General features: G+C 39.0%; 1 protein-coding gene across 1 annotated transcript in view; it reads right to left on the bottom strand.

The window, feature by feature from the left end:
• The window catches only part of AVL9 (AVL9 cell migration associated), a 63328-nt gene that overhangs the window by 23495 nt on the left and 23428 nt on the right, over positions 1–16405 (bottom strand). Inside the window, exons 2-7 of the mRNA XM_075271127.1 lie at positions 9295–9415; positions 8576–8661; positions 7037–7108; positions 5509–5598; positions 3219–3285; positions 1785–1825 (exon numbers count right to left, since the gene is read on the bottom strand). Coding sequence (XP_075127228.1) covers positions 1785–1825; positions 3219–3285; positions 5509–5598; positions 7037–7108; positions 8576–8661; positions 9295–9415 — 477 coding nt within the window. The remainder of the gene's footprint in view (positions 1–1784; positions 1826–3218; positions 3286–5508; positions 5599–7036; positions 7109–8575; positions 8662–9294; positions 9416–16405) is intronic.

Genomic DNA, 16405 nt, shown 5'->3' with positions numbered 1-16405 from the left:
ATAGTTGAGGTCTACCTATGATGTAAATTACAGACGCCTCATCTTTTTAAGTGGTGGAACTTGCACTACTGGTGATTGACTAAATACTTTTTTGCCCCACTGTACACTTAAAGCTTCATTACAGATATAATGTCCCACTGGGGCCTCCAACCAGTATAATGGGGCATTATATGGTGTGGCATGAAGTAATTAGAGCATTATAATTGAAAGGAACCAATTGTTTCATTAGTACCCACTACAGGATATGATGCCCCTGAGAGTCACCACTTGGGAGAAACCCCCATCTCCTCACTGCGGCCTTTTTAGCGCTAACACTCTACAATAGTGACGGAAGGCACTGGCACCAATTGGAGAGGAGAGTTTCTCCCAGCTGTCGTTATGAAGGTTCAAGGCAGGAGTACGGACCGCAGTAAACCAGCTGCACAATGGAGAATACAGCTTCCGCTTTCCAGACCTATAGAGATCTGAAAGATAGGGGACAGGCAGATCACGCTTCTGCTGATCATTAAGTAAGCGGTCAGGGTCGTCTGGTATTGCTGGAGCCTAAGAACTATAAAATACAGGAATTTTTTAAAAAAAAAAAAAAAAAATCAAGGGGTTTCCTTGCCAAAAAAAGTTTCTTATAGTCCAAAAAGTATGGTAACTTATTAGCAAAATCAACTTTTTGTGTTTCTGCATGTGCTCTATGATTTTAATTTGTTAATACAATAATACATATTTCTACTATTATTTTGCATATTTTTGCAGGCATTTATAATACATAGCGGATACTGCCATAAAAGGAAAAAACACCCAAAAAGTGCCTGGACTTCAAAAGTGGACTTCTCTTGAAATCGGCTCTGCGTTTTAAGACAATAAAATATGCCATATGAACATAACCTAAAAAGTATATCATAATAATGCACAGCGTTGGTGCATATAATTTTTTTTTTGTTTGTTTGGCTTTTGACTCTTTTAGCAACTACTGGTAATTCAAATTTATATGCATTCACTTTAAATGACAAAAAAAAAAAGCATATGCATGAAGGTGTCTGTATACAGTGGTCTTTTGAAAACAAGTTATAGGCCTGTGCCCCACATGGCATAAACTGTGGCGTTTTGCAGTCACAAAAGTGGATGAGTCTAGTGAATCCCATGCCCACTTTGTGGTAAAATACGTGGCGGTTTTGGAAATCACAGCATGTCAGTTATATCTACGGAAATGCCAGCGGTTTCCTATAGATGTAATTGAAGCAAAAGAGTCTGCAAACTTTCTGTGCAAAGCACTATGGAAAGAAATGCGATGCGTTGCCGCTGCGGCTTTTCTCACAGTGCTTTTTCCAGGTGACAAGCTGTACACCAGTGTACATACATCTTTTTAAATGTAGATTGTGAGCCCCACATAGAGCTCACAATGTACATTTTTCCCTATCAGTATGTCTTTTTTGGAATATGAGATGGAAATCCATCCCTTGGCGGGATTTGAACACCAGAACTCCAGCGCTGCAAGGCTGCAGTGCTAACCACTGAGCCACCAAGCCGAGATCTAGAAAACCGTAAGAAATTTGTGCCTCAGTAATTGGTTTGACAAATGGACAACCTCTAATATTGGTGCACTAAATACTAGTTAGTCAAACAACAATATTCAGAAGTCTGATTGGGGAACAAAATAAAAAAAAAAAATAAAAAAAAATTACCAGACTGGATGTTTTTTGTTTGTTTTTTAAAAAGCAAGAATGAGGACCACTGTATAGTCTATAACAAATGTGTTTAAAAATACAATTATTGATCTAGAAAAGAAATACCTTATGTCTAAAGTGAAGAACCAGATCACGTGGAGAAAGACCTGAAAACACGTTGAAAAAGATTTTAGTTTGTGGTGTTAACCTTTGGAATTCTATAATTTGTATAGGGATACTTCCTAGTTTTAGATTACCACGATGTGAACACTAGGGAAGTAGCACAAGCTCATTTATCTGCTTCGTAATACTTCATTTAACAGGGAGAGGCATTTTATTTCCCTACTGCAAACATATCACAAGGTGCTGCATAACTTGATCAAATCATGTCAAAGTATATATTCATATTCCTCTCTAATGTAATATTTAATGTTCTCCAACATTTTTTTTTAAACTTTTGAAATGGAAGAAAGATTACATAACATTTGGTATTTCTGCTAGAGTATATTCACACTGTTGAGTTTTTACTCGCTGAAAAATTCAGCTTCAGGAATTTGAAGTTTAATTTTCCACTTGACCAAATTCCTCTGTGTTATCAGCTGTGGAATTTGCAAATTATTATTATTATTTTTTTTTTTATGCAGATTGTGAGCCCCACATAGAGCTCACAATGTACATTTTTCCCTATCAGTATGTCTTTGGAATATGGGATGGAATACATGCAAACACGGGTAGAACATACAAACTCCTTGCAGATGGTTTTTTGCCCTTGGCAGGATTTGAACACCAGGACTCCAGTGCTGCAAGGCTACAGTGCTAACCACTGAGCCACCGTGTAGCCCCTGGAATTTGCAAATTCTGAACCAGTCTCCCTTAAAAAAAAAATAGCGGGAGGCAGATTTCAGGTGGAATCTGGAGCCAACAGAGTCAAATTCAGTCGTGTGAACATATCTTTATTCTGTAGGTGAATACAATAAGAGTATCACGTCAATTTTACAAAATAGAGAATGCTATAAAACAACAATCTCAAGAAAAAAAAAAATGGCAGAATTTCATTTTTTTTTCCTGTCAATTCCACCTAATTTTTTTTTAAATGGAAAATTTATTGTGAATAGTGTCAATGAAAAATACAACTCAACCAACAAAAGAAAATTCCTAATTGTAAGTTTTTCTTTCCTATGACCCATCACTGTGTTCTCATAAGAATTAAACCCTCCTGTCCCTACAAGTAGTTAAAAAGGGAACTTCCTACCAGAGAGGCAAACCAAGTCTCAGATAATTCATTATTTACAAAGTTCACTAAAGGGGGAAAAGCAGCTGTGTGAAATTTCACAAAAATAAATAAATAGTGTGTGAAGGTAGCCTCAAACTAATATCTCAAAGGAGCTAATAGCTTCTTCTTTTTTTTTTTTTTTTTTTAAATATATAATGTGCTGTATCTGGCCATTTTCTAAATGCCAGCATGCTGGCATTTATGTCCTCTACAATAAGGGCCTGCATAGTGACTGATCAAATGCAAGTTGACATCCTCTTCAGAAAAGGAACAAAAAAGCAACTTACCAAGATATAACTGAGATCCCTCTAATGCACTTCCACCTAAAGAACCATTCATATGTTCATAGAGTTCCTGAAAGAGGAAAAAAAAAAACATGTAGAAGAGATCTCAAAGTGTAGTCAATTATTTTTAACCATGTATTAGTTGATTTCAGGTTTCACATCCTTCTTGCACAAATACTGTGAATGTAAATTTGTTTAAAAAAAACAAAAAACAAAAACAAACATTAAAAAAACCTTATTGTCCAAAAAAATCTCATCTGAAAAGCACCAGATATAATGTGAACATTTAAGGCTAGAAATATGGATCACCGCAATGAAATAAAGGGGTTTTCTTGTCGAATTTACTACAGATTTAGCAAACTATAACCTGACACTTAAGAGGACCTTCACCTGCTCAACCTACTTCAGTTCTTAGAATCTTTGGTGCGAATTAACTATTTAGAGCAACAAGGGTGTGGTCACTGCTCCATAGGGGCAAGTCTCCCACCGCTCTGTGCTGCCCTCTGACAGAGGGCCAGGAAGTGTATACCAAGTCTTGCCTGGCTTTGAGTTCTGTCGCATCTGCGGTTGCCCATGTTCTCAGTAGTGCAGTTGTGATGCTTGTCAAATGTACTGTGAATGTGCTGAGAATATGAGCAGTCCGGATTGTGACAGAATGCAAGGCCAGATAACATCAGTTATACACTGCTTGGCTTGGTCATTCAGACAATGGAAGGAGAGGCAAAGTGCTGCACCCAGCAGTGGAAGGTCTACCTCTCTAGCAGGGTGTCTCATCCCTGGAGCACTTGCTCTTGCTGCTATAAAATTAGTATTTTACTCTATTTGTCTCCTTTTGAGCCCCTGAAATGAAGAGGCTTTGTAGAAAAATGGTTGCAATTCCCAAATGTTTCAAGGGATTTTTTTTCTGGCTGTCTTGCATGAAACCTGAAAGTATACACTACAATGGCATCTCAGTTTTATTTCAAATCTAATGTGGTGACATGCTGGACCCAACTATACAAAATACAGACCAAAGTACCTGGAATGAAGATGATAGGAAGGTCTTCCTCCCCTGCAGAAAGCTATTTCTATTACTACATAAAGAGAGGACCACTAAGCAGAGACTGAACATACGTGCCTACCTGCATTTTACACATTAGGCGCATGTTCACATTGCTTTCAACATGACGTAGCGTTGTACAATGCAAGCAAAAAATAATACCTCTTCTTTTACCCACAAATACAACTCAAGTATTATCCACAAGATAGTGTATAAGTTGCAGATCAAGGACGGTCCAGCCATTGAGACCGGCTATAGGAATGGAGATGTCCCTGCCTGAAAGGTGTGGGAGTCGTCCAGGTTCCCTGGTGCCCATTTATTTCTAAGGGCCCGTTCACACGGGCACAGAGGGGGCGGATTATGGCGCGGAATCCACGTCATAATCTGCCCCCTCACAATGGTGGTCTATGGAGACCGCTAGCGTTTGCTTTATTCAGGCAGATTCCGCGGCTCGATGAGCCGCGTCGTCTGCCTCGCGGCAGCAACCTCCAGGGTCAGCCCATTCATTTGAGCCTACTCCGGAGAGAGAAGCCACTACTGTCATGGCAGGCGGATTTTGGCCCGAGAGTGACGTGGCTCCATGCATTACTCTCTGTGCCAAAATCAGCCCTTCCGTCCCCTGTGTGAACTAAGCCTAAGGAACGGATAGAGAAAGCTCATGTACAGTATCTGACTGCGCAGGCGTCGCAGTTTGAACCAGATGGAAGACAGAAGAGGCGGTTGCAGCTGAAGATGGAGGCGTCGCTGGAGACAGTTCTCTGGCAGCAATGGGGACGCCCCCATTGCTGTTTGAGCGCTGAGGCTTCTGAGCAAGGTAGGAGACGAATAGCCTTTCTTAAGGCTATTCCGGCGTGGTAATTAAGAAAAAAAAAAAAAAATGTTGATTTAGTGGTAGAATCCCTTTAATGTATTTATTAATCACCCTTTAATAAAAGGAAATCTTCCACACATTTTGCTGTAGTATTAAAGGGGTTTTCCAGGTTATAGATATTCTATACTTGGGGTGGAGGTAAAATTTAAAACTCATTTCAGTTTCATAATGTTGCAGAATGTATAACAGCTCAAGACCTTTATAATATAATACAGAGACCTAGATAGAACACATTCAGCTTCACAACTAAAGGTAAGTACAGCAGATTACCCAGTACACTCTTCATTAAACAAGCATATTCTGCGTAGTCACCCGCCCGCCCATCTTGAAGCAATGCTATGCTGTTATGAGCTTCACATGCATTAGTAAGAGGTTGAACATACCTTAAGAATAGATATTTGTGAAAAATCTTTTTCTTCAAAATAGGCATGAGTGATTAATTGAAGCTTTGCTTGAAGTAATCCATACAGGGGCTTAAGAAAATAAAAGTAAAAACAATTACATTATCTATAGTACTTGCAAAGTTTCACAAAAAAAACAAAATAATTAGCAAGAGAGAAAGAAGATCAGAGGTGTGTCCTAATACAGCTTTCACTATAGAAGTCTATGGAAAGGAGAAGGGAGGAGTGAGCAGGAGCTGAATAACATAGGAGAGAGAGAGAGAAAGAGACCACAAGCTGCTAAATAGGGAGTTATTGGGCTCACTCTAAGGGCCCGTGCACATGGAGTAAATGCGCGCTCATCTTTGCATAATGCACGTGTAAAGAATACACGTGTAAAAATCAGACTCCCGTTTTTTTGCGCGTTTTTCACACGTGTATTATGCAAAAATGAGTGCGCGTTTACTCCGTGCGCATGGGCCCTAAAGCTTTATTCATGCAAATTCACATCAGTACTTCTCTATAATGTACAATAAGATTCTGCTGCAAGTTCACTTCCTTTTTTTCTCTCTCCAAACTGTTCCGCAAACTGCATTGCAGTACCACATGGTATCCTTTTTCTAAGTCTCCCGCAATACGAGTATTTCCATAACATGCTTGAGTACTTGCTATCTCCCTGGTGATCTGTTTCACTTCCCTTGAGTGCTCCTTTGACCACATGTTGTGGATTCACATTAACAGCTTTCAAATGCAACACCTGTAATCAACCTCAGACTTTTTACCTTTCTAATCAATGTTGGATTAACAAGGGAATAGCTCATTAAATAGCTTTTGTGATAACTGCACAATTACTTTTGGTCTCTTGAAAAAGAAGCAGCTACATATTACAGAGCTGAAATTCCTAAACACTTCCTCCAATTAGGATGTGAATTCCCGACTGTGTTTTTAACTAGTGATATCTCTAGTTCTTTTATATCGCGTGATACAATCTTGACAGTATAGAAAAAATGTAAATCTCAGCATTAATGTGATACCAAAACCATTTTTCTATATACCCAGAGATAGAGCCATTTGAAGTAAAGTGACAAAAACTTTTAGCAAATGCTACAGTTCTACATAATACATTGCGTACATGTGTACAGGACAGACTCAACACACCCATCAACTCATGTGACAGACCTCTTCCCCACCAGCTGCGCACCTCTTGGAACTCTGTCAAGTGAGATAGCACCACCCTAACACAAATAAAATGATTCTTAGAACAGCACAAGTTTATAAACAGCAATAAGTAGGTGAATGAGAAATAAAAAGGGCATTACTGGTGATGGCAGATTTGACAAGAAGAGTTAAATTTGACTAAGTTAAGGTGATTTAGTTATTTTGTCCAATCCCTGTAGATGAAGAAAAATCACTAGCAGTCTTTCACTGCCCTGGCTGGCTAACATAATTGTCCATGTTCTGGATGCTATAATGTGATTAAACCAACTCATTTATTTTATTTTATGGGCACTCTACAAATCTCGCATCTTACCAGCTGGCTCAACACACAAACACTTTTCTGTACAGTTTCCCGGGTAACATCTGCTTGACGCACTTTTAAAGCCTGTAAAATAAAATTCATTTCTTAGAAAAAAAAAAAACAGAATAAAAAGCAGTAAAACAAAATGATAATATGTTAATAATAAAAATTCACAAACACTTATCAATTTTAGTTTTTGACTCCCTACTTTCCAAATCTCATATCTTTTTTTTTTTTCCCATTCACAGAGACTTATGAAGGCTTAATGTTTCAGGGCAAGTTTTTCTTCATAATGGTATAATTTAATATTCTGTAAAATGCGCTAGGAATTTAGAAAAAAAAAATTAAAAAAAAAAAAAAAATCAGAATGGGTTGGAACTGGAAGTTTTTGGTGTTCATGATCTAGCCAAAATGACATGTCAACTGTATCTTACGGGTTGATGTGATTCCAAGGATGCCAAATTCATACAGTTTTATTTATGTTTTAACCCCTTTAAAAACGGGAATGCATGGGGAGTTTTTTTTCGCCGAGACAGATGTACTTTTTAGTCATATCATTTTGGGAAATGTCTATTGCTTTGACCACTTTTTATTAAAATATTTGAATCAGACATGAAACAGCAAAAAAAACTGTGGTTTGGCTCTATTTTTTTTCTTTTTTCCCTCTCTCCGCTACTGCGTTCACAGTAAAGGAAAAATATTTTTAGAACTTTATAGACAGGATGTTTTCAGACTATAGGATACCTAATGTGTATGCATTTCACAGCATTTTATTACTTTTATATGTGAGCTGGGGAAGGAGGGTGATTTGAGTTTTTTTATTTTATGCTGTATTTATTAGACCCCCTACAGGTCTTTGAAAACTTGGGGTCTGATCACTAAAGCAATGCTAATGCATTGCAAAATACCAGTACTTTTATTACAGGCTGCATAGAACAGCCTATAACAGAAGAAATGCCAAGACAAGCCTGGGAACCTTCAACAGACTCCTGGCAACGGATCGCCAACTCCAGATCTCATTCTGGGGATCGGAGACCCTCTCCAAAATGGTGCCTCTGTCAGCTTTGTCCTTAATGCCAACGATCAGTGCAAGCACAGATTACACTGAGCAGCCGCCATATTTGAAGAAGTTAAAGCTGATTAAATGGAAAATATAATCATAGTTTAATATATTCAAAGTTTATTTTTCTGAGCTCAGTTATGTAGACTAGTCACAATAATGTTTGGCTTGAGAAAGCACCCGTAGAAGGCGCGAAATGGCTGTTGCCTCTGCCATATATGTTATCACTCCCTTCATGCTTTTAATGATGTACCTAATAAAGGACAATTTTTAATGAAGATACTGTCTCTAGGTGACTGCCCCCCAGTTTTTTTCCTTCTGCTCACAATAATTTTCTAACACTAGATGCTTTGTCATCTCTTACTGCAATTCAATTAAATACGCACACATCCTAAGATGTTCTTTCCTAGTGAAGTCTGGAAATGCCCAGTGTAGGAAAAGGCTTTACATACTAGAATACAGAAAATTCACAGTGAACTACAAAAAGTTACCTTTGCTTCTATCTGTCTGTAACAAGAAACTCCATAAACAGTCTTTCGCTCTCCACTTCTTGGAGGGAGGTGAAAAAACACTGTGTCTAAAAAAAAATAAATGCAAAGTTATTAGAAATACAGAAAGCTTGTTTTATTTGCAAGAAATATCACGTCTGAGACAACATAGAGGTTAATACACACTCCCCTAGTTGTCTAAAGAGATAATGGTAGGTTCCTAGTTTGGCTTAGGACATCAACTTCCCCTTAAAGGAAGTTGATGATAAAGGGGTTATCCACGGTTTCAAACTTTATAGCCTATCAATTAAGATTGTCCGTCAATTTTAGATTGTTGAGTATCTGATCCCTAAAGATAAGCTGTTTACCTAGGTGAAAAGCACCCAGCTTTATTTACACTCATGACACCTACACTTACTGAGAAAGAGGAAGCACTATCCCATGGATCTCAATGGGACAGCACTGCAGTACCAACACTCACCGATACAGTTTGTAGGCGCTAATGACGTACAGAGGTCCAGGTTTTGGACCCCCGCAGAACTAATATTGACGGCCTTTCATGAAAATAAGGCCATTAAGTATAGAAAGTGGTTAAACCCTTTAAGTTCCTGTACAGCAAGTCTCAGCTAGTGATACAGATGCATAATTTCTGTATGACTTGGTAAAGGAAGTGTTAAGGCTATATGAAACGATAAATGTAATACAATTAGGCATTTTCATACCTTCTTGAAAATTGTGTGCACCATCTGGCAATGCAAGAAACGGTAGGTACTTCCATTCCTCTGGTATGACATTGCTGTCGTGTCCCTCTCCAGGAATCAAAGGAGGGTAAGAAAATTCCACCTTAAGAAAAAAATAAATAAATTTATCAATCTATTTTAATTTCTTCATTACAATTTTACTGCAGCAATGTCTCTGGGTACACAAAAAACGGATTGTATTTTACCATTATAGGTGACCCAGACAAGCTGCTCACTTCATTAAAATGGACAAATTCTTAATGTACTCTCAGGTGAACGCAGGGAAGATAGATACAACATTTTTTCCAACTTGTTTATTAAATGGCTTTTCCAGGCTTAATAATTGATGACCAATGCTTAGGATATTTCATTAAATGAAGACCAGCATAGTCTGACACCTGGGCCCCTGCCTATCAGCTGTGTCACCGGTGGAGCCTCTTCCCTGTACACTTGTATAGCAGCTGCGTTCAGTATTGTAGCTCAGACCATTCACTTGAGCTGGACTAAGCTGTGAACTGGTCTTGTGAGCAATGAACGTTATACCACAAAGTCTGAAGTGGAAACAGGGCACCACTAAAACTTCAGAGAGCTGCTTTGAGGATACCCCGGGTGACAGAACTTTGACGATTTTCAACTGAAGAGCTAAGGGTAGGTCATCATTTAAGCCTGGGAAAAAACCTTGATTCTCAGGCCCCACAATGCGGAAAAGCTGCTTTTTTGTTACAGATTTTGCAGCCAATAAAGATCTCCCCTAGGGGTGGTCACAGAATATGTTCCAATGCTATGACTTGGGTGCCCCACCATGTAACTAGATGAAGGGCATGAAAAACTTTACATTATATATTAATATATATTATAGTGTAAGGGCTCGTTCACACGGGGCAAGAGGGGGCGGATTATGGCACTGAATCCACGTCATAATCCGCCCCCTCACAATGGAGGTCTATGTAGACATGCCCTTTCTTCAGGCGGATTCCACGGCCGAATCAGTTGCGACAGCACCCTCTGGACTAGGTTCATACATTTGGGCGTAATCCGGAGCGGAGAGCCGCGATGGGATGACGTGCACTGCACCGGCATCCCGTTGCGGCAGCCGTGACAGAATAAGACACGCGGAATCCCCATGTGAACTCAGCCTAAAAGGAAGAGACCACCAATATGCAGAGTGCTGAAACTGGTCCTCTCTTTGTATAGGTACAATCTGTGTCCAACAGAATAAAAGAAATTGGCCAAATATAAATCCCAGCACGCTGCTTCTATAAGTATTGTCAGTAAAAAAAATATGATCAAAACACAGTGGGCTGACGAGCACAGTACTACGTGCCCAGTCCCACTGTGAAAGAGATGCCCATTTGCAGATTCTTCTAGGAACAGGAGCCAAAAGTGCAAGACAACTAACTATTCATGAATGACAGCCATCTAAACCAATCTGGAGTGACTGACAGCTCACACCTCCAATAGTCATACAAAATTGGAGACTATGGGAAAAATATTATGACCATTTAGAATGAGTAAACAGTAAATATGTGTAAGACTATGTTCAGGGTTCTCATCCCCAAATCCGTGGTTTTCAGGCCAAAACCTGACGAACTCCATTATAGTCTATAGTTTCCGCAGGTAACAGCTTTTTAAGCGGTTTAGCATTACACTCCCCAAGCTGATCCGAAGAACAGAAATCCGAGCTCTACCATGAACCGGTTTATTTTCCAATAAGCTTATATAGCTGACCCAACAATTAGGCGATATGTAGCAGCCATTTTTGCTAAATATCATTATACTGTAATACAGAATAATAGTGTATGGACATTACGTATATTGTAAAGACATAGTTCAATATTTATCCTATCGTAATTTTTATGCTATGTAAGAAACAAAGAATCATAAATACTCAAAACACCAATAATTAAAATAAATAAATAAATAAAATACACATATCACAGTAAGGGGGAAAAAAAGCACAGACTTTTCCCCAAGCGGCCTCGCCAAATGGAATACCGAAGGTAGATGTGAACCAGTGCCAAGTTATAAAAAAACAAGCAAAATTAAAGGACTCCAAGTCCTTGATGTTTTCAGAGTCCATTGTATATATTTGATAAGGCCAAACCATGTTTATGACTAATTGACCAACAATCCTGGGTGACTGTCATCGTCCTAATTAAATAGGCTGATCCCAGCAGTAAGGAAATGACACCAGACACACAATATTGCTATTAGTTCCTCTCTCAACCAAGGAGGAAATACTGACACACATTTATTAAAACATGGGGTTAAATACATAGTAGCATAGAAAGGAAGTGATATAACAATGTAAGTTTTCATATTCATTCCTGATTGGTATGGTACATCTCAATCAAACAGAAAAAGTTTAAGCAGTGCCATATATAGCCAGCTACTTCCGGTCCTGCGTGGTATCCTTGGGGCGCTGTCTTCTGGCAGTAAGCCAAGCATTTTTCCTGCACCCATCCTGGATACAGGCGCAATCTTATGATTTTACATTATACCAGTTCCAAGCATAAGCAATTATATCTAGCATTCAGCTTTAAAGGATAACAATGTTTTTCATACATTACATAATTATAAACTTCACATATCCATCAACTCTCTTTTTGGAGAAACCTGGGGTCCAAATTGCCACCTGTTATATTTAACATGAGCGGTCGTATTTCACATAACATAACATAATTCACAATCCAACCATTGCTTGCATTTTTAAGGCAAACACAGCAGGTCTACTACCAACAGGGAATTCAGATTTTTTTAAAATATATTTTGGCAGCATATAAAAATGTGGCAAACCTGCAGTGTCTGACCAAGAAAAAAAAATCAAATTCCCATGTGGCTAAAAAAAGCGATGGGTAATAAAAATGGAAGCTCTTAGAGCTCATTCACATGGGGGGCGGATTTTGGCACCAAGAGTGACGCGGGAAGCCGCATCACTCTCGGGTCAAAACCTACCTGCCACGACTGTCGCAGTTTCCTCCTCCGAAGTCTGCTCAAATGAATGAGCAGACTCCGGAGGTTTCTGCTGCCAGGCGGAATCCGCCTAAAGAAAGGGCAGCTCGCTTCTTTTTTCCGCTAGCAGCGACATGCTGCTAGCGGAAAAAAAGAGCGCTAGTGGTCTCCATAGACCACCATTGTATGGAGGCGGATTTTGAGGTGAAATCCGCTATCAAAATCCGCCTCCTTGCCCCTGTGTGAACTAGCCCTTATACTTTCTCCCCTCTGCTCAATCCACTCCTGGCTTTGGCTTAAAAAATTAAAATAAAGAAAACAATAAAATCTGCATAAAAAAGCAGCTTTTCCATACCATGGTGCCTTAGCTTTAAAGGGATTTTCCAGGATTAAAATTGCCGTTGGTCACTATTGACACGATTTACCAAGCCCAATTCCATACATTTTATATCAACTGTGCATGAAAGGAATAGAAAATAGCTAAGCATACATACTTGTGTACTTTACATTTACTTGAAGCCTTTACACTGATGTAAGGGGTCAGAATATGGATTATACCGATGATCACCAGCGGAAAGGTAAAATAATTTATTACTGAAAAATTATACAATATGGGTGTAAAAAAAAAAAAAAAAAAAAAAAAAAAAAAGCTATATTAGAAAGTTGGAAGGGGGGCTATGGGGGACTTAGCCAGGAATGATCAATTTACCCTGGACAACCCCTTTAAGTTAAGATTGAACAAAAATTTTGCGCAAGTAATGGAGTCCAGGTTTTCCATTATTACGAGAAGAATCTGATGTCAGACCCAGGGAAGTAGCAATGGCACCCAAAGCTGGAATTTTGTTTGTGTTGCTTTGGACTTTTGATATGGTTAGATAGACGGACAGACAATAGAGACAAAAAGGCCGATACTCCGCATAATACAATGAAAAAGAAAAAAAATTATATGTGCAACATATCAACCCCTATTTAAGGAGCCATTCTCTAGCCCCCTTCTTGATTGTAGTTGAAGCCTCCTCCTCTTCTTTACTTCCTTTCTTACATGAGCAGGCGCGCGCACTGTACGCTCGGCCCACCAACGTGGCTGAAGGATACAGTGCCTGCTCCATGCACTATCTGGGATGACTTCTTCCATGAACAGGCACAGTACGCCTACTCATGCAAGAAGGTAGTAAAGAAGAGGAGGAGGCTTCAACTATAATCAAGAAGGTGCAGCCCTCTGACGAAGCGGGGGCAAAACATGCGTTAGGCCTTCTGGTGGAGGTCACGGTGTCACTATATGTAAGATGCTGGTGCAATTTTTATGTATTAGTTTATATCTATGTCTATTTAGAATGTTTCGCTTTTGAGCACTGTGGTAGCTGGGCCTGTGTGGACATTTAGCTATATGAGATATGGTGTATGACTGTGTATATAACCTTATGGGGTACCCATCTGTATATTTATTTATCTAAATTTGTCTCTCTCTGCACAAGTGGGCTTTGAATTGTAACAAGAGATAAGTGATTTGATAAGATGGTGTGCACACCTTTATAGGGGGCCTTTCTATATATTTATTTACATCTGTTTGTCTCTTTGTACAGGCAGGCCTTGGATTATAATAACTATATGGAGGGGTTATTCTATATAATTATACAGCATTAGATGGAAATATGTGATGCATATTTGTGACACTGTGAACTTGCCTTTATATCAACTGTTTTAGCTTTAGGATTCTTTTGAGTAGTTTTGTGTATTCTAATAAATTTATTATGCTTTTTTTACATTAAAATTCATGTGTAGATTAGAGATGAATGAGTAGTGAAATATTCAAAATTCGATTCGCGTAGACCTCAAGATTCGACTATTCGTTCAAATATCGAATCCCATTATAGTCTATGGGAAAAACATGCTTGTTTCAGGGAAACCAAAATTCAACCAATTGGAGTCACCAAGTCCACTATGACACCTCAGGAAATGACGACAACACCTCTGGAATGCAACTGGGACAGCAGGGGACGCACGCCTGGGGGCATCTAACACGCCCAAGTACCTGTATTATTATTATTATTATTATTGCTGCTGCAGATTTAGCCAGCCAATGACTGTATACATTTTTTTTCCAATGCCTATGTTGTCCTACTTCCTGTCCCACCTCCCCTGCATAGTTATTGGTGTAAAAAAAGCATGAGGGAAGGTGGGAGGGGAACTGAATTTTTACTGCATTTACCGCGTGGTATTCGATCGAGTACTAGTCGCTCATCTCTAGTGTTGATATTTTTTTTTATTTTAGAACTATTCCTGATAGGTGAAGTATAATCAAGAAGGGCGCTGGGATGCAGGTACAGGCCGATGACATGGGGGTGCTCGGAGCACAGTGGGAACACCCCATGTGCTCCATGAACAGTAATTTGCATAAGAAGAAACCGTCTTTTTTTCCCATGAAAACACCACCAACATAATTGAAACAAAAGGTATACCTCCAATAGCCTTAGTATATTAAGTTCAACCATAGAAACAAAACCGGCAATTAAAATAAAAAAAAAAACAAACTAAAATTCGGAAGTGTTTCTGCATTTTTAATGTGCTTGTTATACTAAGTGTTTGGAAATTATCCTTATCACCTTTTTGTAGTTTGGCTGATGATATAATTTAAAACACTAACCACATTTTATATTGTAAAGATATTAGATTTTTTTTTTTTTTTTTTTAAATACACATATGGTACAACAATGCTGTTTTAAAAGAAAACAGTACCAAGAGCAAGACCCGTAAAATGCCCTTACTTGAGTAGCTCTGCTACATCTATGAGGTTTTGTTGAGGCTTTGCAACATAAGGTTACTAAAAGCAATCATCAAAATATACTTAAGGGTTGTGGCTTTCTAACACAAAGAAATTCTATGGTTTGCATGATTCAGATAGGCAGAAACCAGATGCAATCGAGAAACCTATGATTATCTGCAGAAAGGCTCGGTACCGAGCGCAGGGAATACAAACACTTAGGAACAAAACAAGAGGCCAAGGAATCCAATGTCATGACAGGTGGCGATTAGGGAAATGTCACTTCAACAGCCTTTCCACCTGTTGCTTAGGTAACCGAAGACCCCCCACAAGTGTAAAAAGAGAAACGTCTCCTAATATATGGTGTACCCAGGGTTATACTCTTTATAAGAGCCCGGCAGTGTATAAAATGAATGGAGATCACCATAGCATACACAGTTAAGGTAGTGTCTAGAATTTAACATCACATCCTAGAATGTATTTGTTTTTCTAGCATTGTAGCTATAATAGCACCATGTCCACCTATTACTTTGTTACTGGACAAGAATCTTTAATATTCAGAGTCCTAGGAAAGAACATGGTGTCACATGACCCACAGGAACATTAAAATATAAAAAACCAAAACCATACTGAATTAGAATCTTACCAAATAAATAAGTAAAGACACGACAACTGTTTAGTGGAATAAAATAGGCCGCGATGTTTTATTTTCAGGGTTAAATAATAAATGGAAATAAATAATTGAATCAATGGGTAATCAAATAATTGAACAAATAGTTTGAATAAATAACCATTAACCCCTTAGCGACCCTTGACGTAACTGTACGTCATGGGTCGCATGGGGATGTATGGAGCGAGCTCACACGCTGAGCTCGCTCCATACACGGCAGATGCCGGCTGTATAATACAGCCAGGACCTGCCACTAACAGCAGCGGTCGGTGCCCGAGCCGATCGCTGCTGTTAACCCTTTACACACTGCGGTCAAACGTGACCGCAGTGTGTAAACGGCGCCGGCAGCATGGGCGCCGCCATGTTTTGCCGATCGCCGCCCTCCTGAACGTCACAAGAGGGCGGTGATCTGTTGCTATGACAGCCGGAAGCCTATTGAAGGCTTCCAGGCTTGTCTCTGCACAAGATCTATTAGACGATGCCAGAGGCATCGTCTAATAGAAGTGCTGCGATTTTCCTATTCACTGCAATACTGTAGTATTGCAGTGAATAGTATGAGCGATCAGACTCCCTAGGTTTCAAGGTACCTAAGGGGTCTGATCATAAATGTAACAGAAGAAAAAAAAAAGTTTTTAAAAGTATTAAAAAAATAAAAAAAAATATAAAAGTTCAAATCACCCCCCTTTCCCTAGATCAGCTATAAAAGTAAT

This window comes from Leptodactylus fuscus, chromosome 4, assembly GCF_031893055.1.
Source record: "Leptodactylus fuscus isolate aLepFus1 chromosome 4, aLepFus1.hap2, whole genome shotgun sequence".
In the NCBI taxonomy this organism is placed as follows: Eukaryota; Metazoa; Chordata; class Amphibia; order Anura; family Leptodactylidae; genus Leptodactylus; species Leptodactylus fuscus.
This window is presented reverse-complemented; position numbering and strand designations above follow the sequence as displayed.